Below are 13,702 nucleotides of genomic sequence, written 5' to 3'. Positions count from 1 at the left end.
AGAGCTCTGCTCTGAGATAATCCCCCCATAAAAACAGGCCAAACCCATCGTTTTTGTGAATATGGAAGTGCCACTAATGTTCCTTTAATTAAGCCTCGAATAATTACCTTGCACACACCGTGCATGGCTCATTTGCCAGAGATCTTTCCTCCTGTGGGCAATTGTAGCCAGGCACGTTTGCAGTTGGACACATTGCTCCCCGGGGAAATGCCATTTGCGGAGGATCTTTGTCTTTGTACTTGTTCCTCTCTCTTCCAAGTCGGGTGAGATTTCATCAGACATGATCCCAGCTCCTGCCTCGGGCTGAGGAGGGGCAGGTGCTCCACACTGAGCCGAACATCCCCCTCTGGAGCAGGAATTCCTGAGCTGCAGAGCCCGGCACTCACAGCCCCTGTGGCTGGTGGATGCTGCATCCCCCTGAGCCCTGGCTGGAGCAGGATCTCATTTCCACTCCCCTCCCTCCTGCCCGGCCCACAGAGGCCATAATGCCATAATCTGTTTGATAACCTGCCTGGGCTGGGATTTTACAGCTGGCTGTAGGGACACGAGGAGATTATTCCTTTGCCCTGGCAGTCTTTGGGGAGCTGGAGCTCAGGTTCAGGGGAGATCTGTGAGGACTGGCCCTGCCTGGGAGCTCAGCCCTGGTGCTGCCCAGCACAGGGGTGGGGTGGCTCCTGCACAGTGGCACCATTGATCCAGGAGAGCTCTCTCACTCCAGCTGCATTTTAAATGAGTTCCAGGAATGACTTCCCTCTGTGCTTCCCCTCCAGGGAAAACTCTCAAAGACTTCAGTGCCCGACTCAGAGTCTGTCTCAGTGACAACTTCAACAGGTTTCAGATCAACAGAGCAAAAAGGAACCACACTAAACCGTAAAACTGCAGCAGTGACCTCTTGAAGTCCCATCAGCAGCTGGGGCAGTGCCTGTCACTTACCCAGTCAGTGTCACTGGGCTGAAAGGCAAAAACCAGTCCCTGTCTCCTGCTTTCCCTTCTGAACCAAGCCCCTGTTTCCTTGTGAGATATCAAAGGTCTGCAGCCCACAGGAGAGCTCAGCTTTCCTCGGTGCTGTATTTTTAGAGCAATAAATTCCTGCTTTCTGAGAGCCACCACCACAGGGCTAGAGGTAAAAGGCTTGTGCTTTATCTCCTAAGTCACTTAGAGGCTTCTCTTGATCAGGACTAATCTCTGCAGCGAAGATTAGTGCTAGTATCAGTTTGTCCCAAAATAATTGTGTGTGTTCTTTGTGCTGCAAGGCACCATCAGCTGCAATTGGACTGCAGAGCCCCAAACTGAGGCATTACCAGTGCAAAAGGAGCAGCTTGGCCACGAAACCACGAATCCTCCTTGGCAGAGCTGCAAGGAGAAGATGGTTCTGTGCAAATCTGGGTTTTACAATAGGAGATGGCACGAGCTGGGCAAGCCCACGCTGTAGATCTAACAGTGCCTCGGCCTAGAAAGATTTCTTCTGATTTTAACTCAGCCATTTCAGCTCCTTGTGCTCTCTGCCATCCTGGGAATGGGAAGAATTTGGAGAGCACTCTTGGGATCAGCTCAGATCACAGGGTGCTGTTGTGAGCTGCTCTGGCCCAGGCTGAGGCTTTGCCAGGGGACTGGGTGCTGGTTTGAGAGGAAATTTAGAGATGCCAAAGTTCAGTGAAACTTTTGGTTCAGATTTTTTTTGTACAGGGGAACCAGAGCAGAGCACACCTGGAACAGGAGGTGCTCAGACCGCAGCACTTCCAGTGTTTTATGATGAGTTTGGAAAAGGGGATGGGAGAGAATCCTGTGTGACTCATTTCATCAAATATTTATCCTCCCTTTCAACAGGTGTTCAGGAGCAAAGCTCTGGAACTTGGGGAGAAACTCCTGCCAGCCTTCAACACCCCCACTGGAATCCCACGTGGAGTCATCAACCTGGGCAGGCAAGGCACAGTCCTCACCAGCATTTCCTTTGCTTTGGAGCAGCAGCTCCTCAGAGCTGCCCCCTCTGAGCAGATTCCTCGAGGGCATTTTCTTTGCCAGCTCAGACCTTGGCACAGGCTGCAGGTGACTCAGGTCAAACCCAGCCGTGTTTTATTCATTTGGGGCTGTGCACAGTTTCTTCCTGTGCCTCCTGACAGGGCTCCCTGCTGCAACAGTGTTTTCCTCACTCTCATTTTCTTTGAAAGGTGATTTTGTAGTCTGCTTGTAGCATGGATTTTTTCAGTGTGCCCAGCTAGATGCATGTGAATTTATCCAGGAAAATGATTTTAAAAATTGGAAAAACTGGGCAAGGGAGTGGATGGGACTGGTGACAGTTTTGGTGCTGGAAGGGGGGAGAGTACAGCACACAGCCCCAGACAGGCTCTGTCCTTCCTCAGAGCCCCAGAATTGAGGTTGGTGATGTTCTCATGGCCAGGGGAGGCAGCTGAGTTCAGTAAATCCCTGCAGAAGGTCTGGCAGCAGACACAGGCAGAGCTGGGGCTGCCCTGCTGCTCCCTGGCTCTCCTGGCAGACAATTCTTTCTGGATTTGGATTTGCTGGTTCTGATGCCTCCAAACAAAGCCCGTGGATGAGAGCGGCAGGGAGTGAGGGTTAACCAAGCCTTTCATCCCCACCTCTTGTGAAACCCTGAAAGTCATTATCCAGCCCTTAGCCCAAATCTCCTGCTTGGCTCTGCAGGCAAAAGACTTCCGAGTATTTGGCTGAGGCTGCTGCGTTGCTCAAATATCACTGTCACCCCTCAGCTGTCTGATGTGCTCCTGATCCCGGGGAAAACTGGAGCCACTGGCAGCCCTGTAATTGTCCTTTTGTACAGCACACACATCCTGCTTCCTCCGTGGCTGATAAAGCTCTGCAGAGACTAACCTTTCACAGAAATGCCAAACCCTCCCCTGCCCTTTGTGAAGACAATCGAAGCAGCCTCTGTCTGCCCAGACATTCCCAAAGTGTTTCGCTAGTGACCTTGAGTGAGAGCTGAGGAAATGGCCAGGACACCCAGCCATGCCCAGAACCCTGGAGCTCTGCCCTGGGGCTGTGGAGCTGCTCTGAGGGCTGGAGTGTCACTCGGTTTAGGAGCAGGGATGGAGGGAGCTGCACCCACAGCCGGAGCTGCTGCAGCAGCACCATGAGCAGCCAAAGGCTGGAAACCCACAGGGGAAGGGAATTACTCAGTGTGAAAGGGGAAGAAGAGGAGGGCGAGGAGAGGCTGTGAGGCCACACTGACCCAAATATCAGAGCCAAAACAAAGCCCAGAAGAGTTTTGCAACAAGGAATTCTCTCCAATTCTGCTTTTGCAAGGATGTGCTAATTCCAGAGAGGCCTCAGCACCCCAAAAGGAGGAGAGTCCTGCAGCGTGTGTGGGCCTCTGGTGGCAGCTTGGGCAGTGGGGTAAAAAGGACGTTCAGAAATTTAAAACCAAAAACCCCCCCTGGCATTGAGTCAATTCTGCACATTCATTTTCCAGGGCCCAAGCACAGACAGCCCCGCCAGCTCTTCCATAACCGGCTGCCTTTATCTCCTGCTGTCACCTTTTCCTCTGGGTCCCCTCTCTTCCCGTGGTTCTGTGTCCTGTGTCACCCCTGCTTCCCTGCCAGCCCTGCAGTGCTGTGTCTGCTGCAGCTGCTGCTCGGTGCCCCTGGCCCTGTGCTGACCCTGGCCCTGCTTTCCTTCACCACTCCCCAAACCCTCTGAACCCCCAGATTCCCCTCAGCATCCCCAGGCCTCTCTCCTGACCTGGCACTGGTTTTGCTGCTTCACATCCCCATGAGGGAAGGCAATGATTCGACATTTCAGATCCATTTATCTGGGAGATAAAGGAGGTTCTGGGCATGTTCTTCTCCCTTGGAGGCCAAGGTCCTTTACACAGTGGCTTCCTCTGAGCTGTTAACAGCAGAGCAGCTGTGACAGCCCGGTTTATCCAGGCTGAAGAAATGTTTTCCTGCAGGGGCTGCCTGCAGGCTGCTCCTGACCCGGGACACGCTGCAGACGGGCTCGGTTTCCTCCAGACCCCTCCCCAGGAACTTTGCTGGGTTGTTTGACCCAAGGCTCAGTGGCTGGGGAGGGCAGGTCCCTGGGACAGGGTTCTGGTGGTCTCAGTGACCCCCCCCGAGCTGCTGTGACAATAAACACGGGGCTGCTGCAGCCCCACAGGGAGGGCAGCTCTGTGCTCGCTCCAGCCGCCCTCCAGAGCGGTAATTCAGGGAAGGAATTGTCTCTCTACAGGTGTGAGAGCTGTGCCCGGCTTCCCCACAGCCCCGGGCTCACCGGGTTTGTGTTCGGGACAGGCAGGAGCTGCCAGGATCCCCATCGGGGCTGCCCTGGTGCTCCCGGAGCAGCGGGCAGGGACTGGGCAGGGCAGAGCATCGCTTCTCTAATGGCTCTTTGTGTGGAGGCAAACAACACTCGGGACCTGCGATGCTTTTCTCTCACAGCGAGGGAAACTTCTCTCTTCTTTTTCCTTTTTTTTTTTTCCGTGCTCAGAAGGATCATCAGTTTTAACCTCCTGTAAACAACAAACCCTTCTCCTCTCCCAGCCAAGTTTCCCGGCGCCATCTAGTGTCACCCCCACCCTTCCGTGTCCCTGGGAACTGTCACCTCCCCGGGACTGACTGCGAGGAGGTGGAAACCGGAGCCACCACACATCTGAGGTGGCTCTGGGGCAGCACCCCAGGGTCTGCCCGGGGACCGAGTCCTTCCATCCAGCCCTGCATCCCCAGGACATTGTCCTGTCTGCGGGGTTCCAGGGACACCCAGAGCTGGGGGTGCCACAAGGATATTTCATCCCAAAACATCTCTGTAGGGCAGGGTGGCAGTGCTCTTCCAAAGCTGTTCTTCAGCTGAGCTGCTCAGGAGGAATTCCTCTCCCACAAAATAAAAAAAATGCAGTTTGTGCAGTCTGTGTGTCAGCCCAATCCTAAAGAATCTCTGGAAGATCACTGGAAAATCACAGCTCCACCCCACTGGAACTGCTGCTGGAAATCTGTGTGTGTCCTTTCCATGCCCGAGTGACACCTGGGGTGCAGCACACGCCCCTGGGGCAGGGCAGCCCGGGCTCTGGCTGGGTTTTCCTGGCACTCAGGGCTCCCTTTCCTCTCCCTGCAGTGGCATGAGCTGGAGCTGGGGCTGGGCATCCGCTGGGAGCAGCATCTTGGCAGAATTTGGGACCTTGCACCTGGAATTCCTGCACCTCTCCGAGCTCTCTGGCAACCCAGTGTTTGCAGAAAAGGCAAGTAACCCCCAGCTGGACTGGCCTCTCCCTCCCGGGGTGTTTTTCCCAGTGTGGGTGGAGTTGTGTGAGTTTTAGAGAGGGGCACAGCCAAAGTGCAGCCATCAGATCCCACCAGAACCTGCTCTGAGGGATTGTTCCAGGCAGGATCCAAACTGTGAGCCCAAGGGAAATGGGGCTTGTCCAGAGCGCCACAGGGGGATAAAACCAGACAGGATTGCCAAAAAAAACAATTTAAAAATGATGCTTTTCCAGGATATGTGCAGTGCAGGCCTGTCAGTTGTGAAACAAGGAGGGAATTTGAAGGAGAGACAGGAAAAAAAGAGGAGGAAGGAGCTGGGAGAGCAAAGTGGAGCTGGGATGGAGGGGATGGAAAGCAGTGAGGGTGGGAGGAGTGAAGGAATGTCACAGAGGGTGAAGGGAAACAGGAAACGCTGTGGGAAGATAAAGAGAGGCTGGTGATGTGAAATAAAGAGACAAGGCTGAGGACAATTCCTGAGGACAGGGATAATGACAAATTGCTCCCAGGGAGGGGGAGCTGGGGAGGGGCCAGGAAAGGCAGCGGTGCTGTGGAGAGGAAATGTGTGAGGGAATGGAGGGAGGGGAGACACGAGGAAACACTGGGGATGCACTGCTAAAAACAGAATTGCATCGTTCTGGGTTCAAACCGTGGCATTTTGAGCCAGGGTAGAACCTCTGTCCCCAGCCTGAGAGATTTTCCTCTCCTTCTCCTAAGCCCGTGGAGGGAAAAGGGCAAAACCTTTCTGAGGGGCTCTCCTGGGCTGATGTGTGCACAGAAAATGGATCACAGGCACCCTGCCACCCTCAGAGAGGGGAAATGTGGGATGGGGTGGGCTCTAACAGCCCAGCCTGCGGGAAATTACTGCAGATAACTCATGAACTCCCAGCTTGGGACTTGAGTGATTTTAGCAGGAATTAAAGTCCATCTGTGTCTCTTATTCAAACCTGTCATTAATATGCCAAGCTCCTAAACTCCAGTAAATATTATGGAGCCTGACAACTTCCTTGGAAGCACCGGCTTAAGCCTGTAGGCAGCTTTTGGTGTGCAAATTGTCTGATTTTGTAAAAGGTTTAGGGCGAATTAGCTGCTCTGTAGGTTATAATAGAATATTTATGCTGCATGGAATTTAACTGGGTCCCTTAAGGGAAAGGCCTATTGGATTTAATGGGGGTGAAACCAAGGGAGGCTTTAGAGAGTTAAGTGCTGGCTGTTCTGGGGTATTAAAGGAAGTGTCTGTTGTTGAAATTAAAGGCCCCAATTCATCAGGTTAAGTGACCACATGGTGAATTTAAGTGCTGTGTGAGTCACTCATCCCTGCCACTCCTTCCCCTTTGGATCATGGAAAAAATCACCCCTGGCATCGCTCACATCTCCCATTTCCACCCAGATCCCCAAACACAGAATCACATTTGGGTTTGGAAGGGACCTTGAAGCTCATCCCATCCCACCCCTGCCACGGCAGGGACCTTCCCCTGTCCCAGGCTGCTCCAGGCCCTGTCCAGCCTGGCCTTGGGCACTGCCAGGGGTCCAGGGGCAGCCACAGCTGGCCTGTGCCAGGGCCTGCCCACCCTCACAGGGAGGAATTTCTTCCCAATATCCCATCTAAACTGGACCTCCTTCACCTTGAGGCCATTTCCCTTTGTCCTGTCACTCCACACCCTTGGGAAAAGTCTCTCTCCACTCTCCTGTAGCCCCTTTAGGCACTGGAAGATCTCCCAGGATTGCTTTGGATCACGGTACCAAACTGAACTGGGGCTTTGCAGGGTTCCCAGAACCACTTGTGAAATCCCACAGAGCTGGCCCAAGACTGGGCTGAGCCTAAAGCATCTCCCAGCCCGGGCTGCCAGCAGGGCCCTGTCTGAGCCCGGTGTGCCAGGCTGGGCTGGGGCAGGCAGGGCTCAGCACAGGGCTGGCAGCGAGCCCTGGCAGCAGAGGTTGAGCCCTGGCAGCAGAGATTGAGCCCTGGCAGCAGAGATTGAGCCCTGACAGCAGAGATTGAGCCCTGACAGCAGAGATTGAGCCCTGGCAGCAGAGGTTGAGCCCTGGCAGCAGAGGTTGAGCCCTGGCAGCAGGGCAGAGAGCCCTGACAGCAGAGATTGAGCCCTGGCAGCAGAGATTGAGCCCTGGCAGCAGAGATTGAGCCCTGGCAGCAGAGATTGAGCCCTGACAGCAGAGGTTGAGCCCTGACAGCAGAGATTGAGCCCTGGCAGCAGAGATTGAGCCCTGGCAGCAGAGATTGAGGCCTGGCAGCAGAGATTGAGCCCTGGCAGCAGAGCAGTGACCCAGCCCTGTCTCTCTCTCTCCCACAGGTGATGAACATCCGCAGGGTCCTCAACAGAGTGGAGAAGCCGCAGGGGCTGTACCCCAACTTCCTGAGCCCGGTGACGGGGAGCTGGGTGCAGCGTAGGTATCCCCCTGCCTCCCCTGCCTCCTCCTGCCTCCCCTGCCTCCTCCTGCCTCCCCTGCCTCCTCCTGCCTCCTCCTGCCTCCTCCTGCCTCCTCCTGCCTCCTCCTGCCTCCCCTGCCTCCTCCTGCCTCCTCCTGCCTCCTCCTGCCTCCCCTGCCTCCCCCTGCCTCCCCTGCCTCCTCCTGCCTCCTCCTGCCTCCCCTGCCTCCCTCTGCCTCCCCCTGCCTCCCCTGCCTCCTCCTGCCTCCTCCTGCCTCCCCTGCCTCCTCCTGCCTCCCCTGCCTCCTCCTGCCTCCCCCTGCCTCCCCTGCCTCCCCCTGCCTCCCCTGCCTCCTCTGCCTGCAGCATCCCAGGCCTCCATCCTTCCCTGCCAGAGCAGCCAGGCTGGCTGTGGCACAGGAGATAAGCCAGGCTTGGCAGGGTGCAGGAGATAAGCCAGGCTTGGCAGGGTGCAGGGCTGCTGAGGGTCCCAGCTCCAGGGAGAGGATCTGGGTGTCCCTGCACAGGGGGTGGTGGCACAGGGCCCCTCTCACAGGGACTGGGAATCAGCACTGTGAGATTCCCCTCCAGAGGGGCTGCAGAAAGTGAGGAATCACCTGGAGAGGCAGAGGGGCTTGGAGGAGCCTGGGATCCCCCTCGGATCAGGGCTGGATTCTCCTGTGCATTCCTGTTCCTGTTACCATGGCACCCCTGCAGAGAGCAATTCGGGAAGGAAGGATGAGATAAGAACAATTTCCTCTCTCCTGCTGGGAACCCAGCACTGGAGATGGGGCATTGGGAGATGCTGCTGTGGTGGGCAGGGGGGGCAACAATCAGGGAAGGTCTTGGAGAGAGCAGGGGAGTCCTGGAAGCACCCAGGGCAAGGTGACACACAGGTGACACACAGGGTGACACACAGGGTGACACACAGGCTGTGTCCCTCCTCTCAGGCCACCCAGGGGCAGAGATTTGCCCCGTGGTAGGAGCAGGAGGTGCCACTTCTGCAGCTGTGCCCCGACCTCTCACCTCCACTTTCTGCTCAGTTATTGACCTGCTTGTTTTGGCTGCTGCATTTGATGTTGTCAAAGAAAAGTCTCTTTCTGCAGACTGGTTTGAACCTGTCAGTGGGTGACATTTATTATCTAGGAGGTTACTCTGAGTCCTTGCATCACCTGGTGTCCCTGTGCTTTGTTGCACTTTTTGCTGGGCTGGATCACTCCAGACTTTTCCCACTGCTGCTTTTATGGCTCTGGTGGCAACAGGCAGGGACAGAGCTCTGGCTGTGAGCAATCCCCGACCTTTCAGTGCCAGGGCTGGTCCCAGCAAAGTGTCTGGGATGGTCACAGTTGTCCCACTAAAGCAGAGCTGCCCTTTGGTGCTGTGAGGAAGCCCTCATCTCTTCTGCCACGCATTTAATTCTATTTTCTGTCTGCGGATTTCACTGCATTGCCCTGAACTCTCTGATGTAAAGAGGGACCTGTTGGTGCTTTTCAGAGCACATTAAAAGCAGCCTCTGATTGCTCGTGTTGGGACAGGCAGATTCCTGCCAAAGGCCTGGAAATCTGACTCCAGTCAGACTTTCACAGGCTGTTTGTGGCAGGTGCTCAGGATGTGACCTTGGCAGGGAGGGAGGAGAGTGATCAGCCCCTTCTGCATCTCCAGTGCTGCTGGGCAGAAACAGAGGAGGACCAGAGCAGGGAGGCAGCTGCAGCCGCTCCCCGGAGGGGCCAGCCCTCATTTTCTCTCCTGCCATTAAAGCTCTTTGCAGGAAGCTGTTTTTCTTGAAATTGCTGTGATTTTCCTAAAAGGTGTATCTCTGACGTGGCAGCATGAGCAGCCCCTGTAAAGGAGGAGACTGTGGCTCCCTCTGGGCAGTGAAAGCCCAGTCCCTGCTGAAGGCAGGGATTGATTCCTGCAGGTTCCTGGGAGGCAAACCCTGCCAGGGCTGCTGCCATGTGGAAAACGATTTCGTAGCAGGGCTGCAGCCTTGGTGAGTTTATGAATGACACACTCAGGATCACAGGGCTGCTCTTTAAAGGCAGGCTGTGTTTGCAAATCCTCTGCCCTCTCTCCTCGCACGGAAGGCGGGTGTTTAATCTCATTGTTTTGCCAGGGATTATTCCCTGGATCACTGGACACAGTGTGGCAGGGATGTTTGCTCTTCAGGTCAGGAAAATGATGCATGGCTGTTGGTTTCTGCTGCTGGGAGGATTCAGCATTTGGAATAAGCCTCGGGACTTTATCTGTGTACAAGGAGAGGGGAAACAAAACCCCGAGCAGCTCTGAGCACCTGCTGCATGTGCTCAGCTGGGAAATGAGGCTGGTGCAGACCAGGGGTGGACACTGCTAATTACCAGGGATGGCTCAGCCCAGGCAGGGTGATTTGTCTTGCTCTCCCAAAAACGGGAGTTCCTGCCTGCTTTTGAGTGCTGCTGTTCCCCCCCGGCTCAGTTTGGAGCTGTAAATCCATCCCGCAGCTCCCCCAGGCACAAGCCTGCAGCTGCCAGCCCCATTTCACACTGCAATTCCTCAGAGCCTCCTGAAGGTCAGAGCAGGGGGTGCCCTCAGCAGACAGCCTCGGAAACTTGATTCCTGCAGAGGAGAACGTGCAGTGCACATCCCTGTACCTGACTTCATCATTTTAATGTGCCAGCAACCCCCAGCCCTCCCCAGGGCTGAGTGTCCCTCCCTGAGCCAGGAATACAAATGGCAAAGCCCAGGAGTGTCTCTGGAGCCCCTTGCTGGCAGCTCTGTGGGATCCAACGCCTCTCCTTCCTTTCCTGAGGCAGGGAGACAGCTCCCAGGGGCTCCATCGAGATGGAAATCTATCAATACCCACCACTGCTTTTGGTTTATGAGGGTGGATTTATGATGATGGCTCCATAAACAGGAAGCATCTTCACATTGCAGTATAAATAACTTGTAAAATAAGGCCTCTGAATGCTTCTGGTAAGGGATACTAATGCTCTGGAAAATGACAGAACATTTTTTTCCTGATTGCACTTTCCACCTTTCTTCCTTTCTGAAAAGCAATGCTGCAAGCTCTCCCCAGGAAGCTGGGAAGAGGAAGGAGAGAACAAGGGCATTAAATAGGACGTGATTGTTTCCCCTTTGTACAGCAGCTGCTCATTGTGTGTCATCAAGCTGAGGCTCTTTTCTGGCTCTCCCACCACAGACCACGTCTCCATCGGGGGGCTCGGGGACAGCTTTTATGAATATCTCATCAAATCCTGGCTGATGTCAGACAAGAAGGACTCTGAAGCTAAGAAGATGTACGACGATGCCTTGGAGGTGAGGAGCCAGGTGCTGCTCTGTGGGTTTGGGGGGTTCCTGAGAAGGTTTCAGACCTTCAGAATAAATCTTTGGGTTTCCTTGGTGCTCACTCCTGTCACTGAGTGACACTGAGTGAGTCTTACTTACTGTCCACTCTGTTGAAATCCTGATTTTCATCCCTGCAGGCAATAGAAAAGCATTTGGTGAAAAAATCTGCGGGAGGCTTGACCTACATAGCGGAGTGGCGGGGCGGCATCCTGGACCACAAGATGGGCCACCTGGCCTGCTTCTCCGGGGGCATGATCGCCCTGGGGGCCGAGCACGGCCCCGAGGAGCGGCGCCAGAGGCACAGGGAGCTGGCAGCAGAGATCACCAGCACCTGCCACGAGTCCTACGCACGCTCAGGTACCCTGGGGGGCACGGGGGGCACCCCCAGCCCCGGGGATGGGGCACTGCCTGGCAGGGGGGTCTGTGCCTCAGCAGCATCTGTGTGTGGCTTTCCTGGGAACCTTGTGGCATGATCACAGAATTACGGAGTGGTTTGGGCTGGAAGGGACCTTCAATCCCATCCCACCCCTGCCATCCCTTCCCCTGCCCCAGGCTGCTCCAAGCCCTGTCCAGCCTGGCCTTGGGCAGTGCCAGGGATCCAGGGGCTGCTCTGGGCACCCTCATGAACAAATGTTTTCCAGCAGGGAGAGGGCTGGTGTTGAAAGCAGGGGTCTGAGTGCTGGACAGTGCTCGCAGGAGACCAGAGACCAGCACACCCCTGATGTTCTGTTTATAAAACCAGTGCAGCTGCTGGAGCCTTTCCCATCGTCCTGATCCCTTCTCTCCAAAGGCAGCGTGGAAAAAAAGGCCGAGCAAAGCCTTAACCAAGGCCTGGCACCCTGAGCAGCAGGGCAGCAGCAGGCTGGCACTGTGCTGGCTCTGCCCTGGCACTGACAGCTCTGTGTGTGCCCTCCTGGCACTGACAGCTCTGAGTGTGCCCTGCACTGACAGCTCTCTGTGAGTGTGCCCTGCACTGACAGCTCTGTGTGTGCCCTGCACTGACAGCTCTGAGTGTGCCCTGCACTGACAGCTCTGAGTGTGCCCTCCTGGCACTTACAGCTCTGAGTGTGCCCTGGCACTGTGCTGGCTCTGCCCTGGCACTGACAGCTCTGAGTGTGCCCTGGCACTGACAGCTCTGAGTGTGCCCTGCACTGACAGCTCTGAGTGTGCCGTGGCATGGTGCTGGCTCTGCCCTGGCACTGACAGCTCTGAGTGTGCCCTGCACTGACAGCTCCGAGTGTGCCCTGGCACTGACAGCTCTGAGTGTGCCCTGCACTGACAGCTCTGAGTGTGCCCTGACACTGACAGCTGTGAGTGTGCCCTGGCACTGACAGCTGTGAGTGTGCCCTGGCACTGACAGCTCTGAGTGTGCCCTGGCACTGACAGCTCCGAGTGTGCCCTGGCACTGACAGCTCTGAGTGTGCCCTGCACTGACAGCTCTGAGTGTGCCCTGACACTGACAGCTCTGAGTGTGCCCTCCTGGCACTGACAGCTCTGAGTGTGCCCTGGCACTGTGCTGGCTCTGCCCTGGCACTGACAGCTCTGAGTGTGCCCTGCACTGACAGCTGTGAGTGTGCCCTGGCACTGACAGCTCTGAGTGTGCCCTGGCACTGACAGCTCTGAGTGTGCCCTGCACTGACAGCTCTGAGTGTGCCCTGGCACTGACAGCCCTGTGTGTGCCCTGGCACTGACAGCTCTCTGTGAGTGTGCCCTGGCACTGTGCTGGCTCTGCCCTGGCACTGACAGCTCCCTCTCTCTCTGTGTCTCTCCCCAGACACCAGGCTGGGCCCCGAGGCGTTCCGCTTCGACGCGGGCAGCGAGGCCACGGCCACGCGGCTCAGCGAGCGCTACTACATCCTGCGGCCCGAGGTGGTGGAGAGCTACATGTACCTGTGGAGGCTCACCCACGAGCCCAAGTACCGGCACTGGGGCTGGGAGGTGGTGCAGGTGAGGCTGCAGGGGGCACAGCTCCGGGGTCGCTGTGTTCCTGTGAAAATCTCAGCTTTGGTCAGTGGAAGGAGCAGAAATTATTTCACTGAGATATGTCAGAAATGCTCAAGGCCAGGCTGTGTGGGGCTCTGAGAAGCTTGGTGTGGTGGAAGGTGACCCTGTCCATAGCATGGGGGTGGCAATGGGGGATTTTTAAGGTTCCTTTTAACCCAGCTAGTTCTCAGAGCCGTGAGCCACGGGGCAGGAATACACAGTGTCTCGGTTCAGTGTGTTACCTGCGCTGTGGGTGTTCTCTTCTCCCTGGGGGCTGCACTGCCATCGCTCAGCCAGCTCAGGTGGCTGCTGTTCCCCTGCTGTTCCCTTGGAGCCAGGCTGACTCCCAGAGCTGCAGGAACCCTCAGTGCTCCGTGAGGGGCAGGAGCTGGGTTTGTAACCTGGCTTGGACAGCAGTGACGGTGCTGGGTGGGTCCCCCGCAGCACTGGGGGTGCCTGAGGGTCCTGTTCCCCCCCAGGCCCTGGAGAAGCACTGCAGGGTGGACGCTGGCTTCTCTGGCATCCGGGACGTTTACACCACCACGCCCACCCACGACAACATGCAGCAGAGCTTCTTCCTCGCAGAGACCCTGAAGTAAGTCTGGGCTCACAGGGGCCTTCCAGAGCAGCACAATTCCTGCAACAGCTGCTTAATGAGCCTCAGATAATGAGGGGGAAGTCTTCTCTTCCAGGGGGAGGGGGCTGGAACCAGAGGAGCTTTCAGGATCTTTCCTTTTCCCAACCCATTCTGGGGGGAAACTGGGCAAGGCTGCAAAGCTTTGGG

At 56.1% G+C, this 13,702-nt stretch overlaps 1 protein-coding gene across 1 annotated transcript in view; it reads left to right on the top strand.

Annotated features, from left to right (window-relative positions):
- Positions 1-13,702, top strand: part of MAN1C1 (mannosidase alpha class 1C member 1) — a 53,960-nt gene that overhangs the window by 38,653 nt on the left and 1,605 nt on the right. Inside the window, exons 6-12 of the mRNA XM_063419044.1 lie at positions 1,828-1,922; positions 5,083-5,206; positions 7,538-7,631; positions 10,790-10,905; positions 11,073-11,292; positions 12,710-12,882; positions 13,398-13,513. Coding sequence (XP_063275114.1) covers positions 1,828-1,922; positions 5,083-5,206; positions 7,538-7,631; positions 10,790-10,905; positions 11,073-11,292; positions 12,710-12,882; positions 13,398-13,513 — 938 coding nt within the window. The remainder of the gene's footprint in view (positions 1-1,827; positions 1,923-5,082; positions 5,207-7,537; positions 7,632-10,789; positions 10,906-11,072; positions 11,293-12,709; positions 12,883-13,397; positions 13,514-13,702) is intronic.

The sequence above is a fragment of the Prinia subflava genome, chromosome 24, assembly GCF_021018805.1.
Source record: "Prinia subflava isolate CZ2003 ecotype Zambia chromosome 24, Cam_Psub_1.2, whole genome shotgun sequence".
Lineage (NCBI taxonomy): Eukaryota > Metazoa > Chordata > Aves > Passeriformes > Cisticolidae > Prinia > Prinia subflava.
The sequence above is the reverse complement of the archived record's forward strand: the minus strand, read 5'-3'. Positions and strand labels throughout refer to the sequence as shown.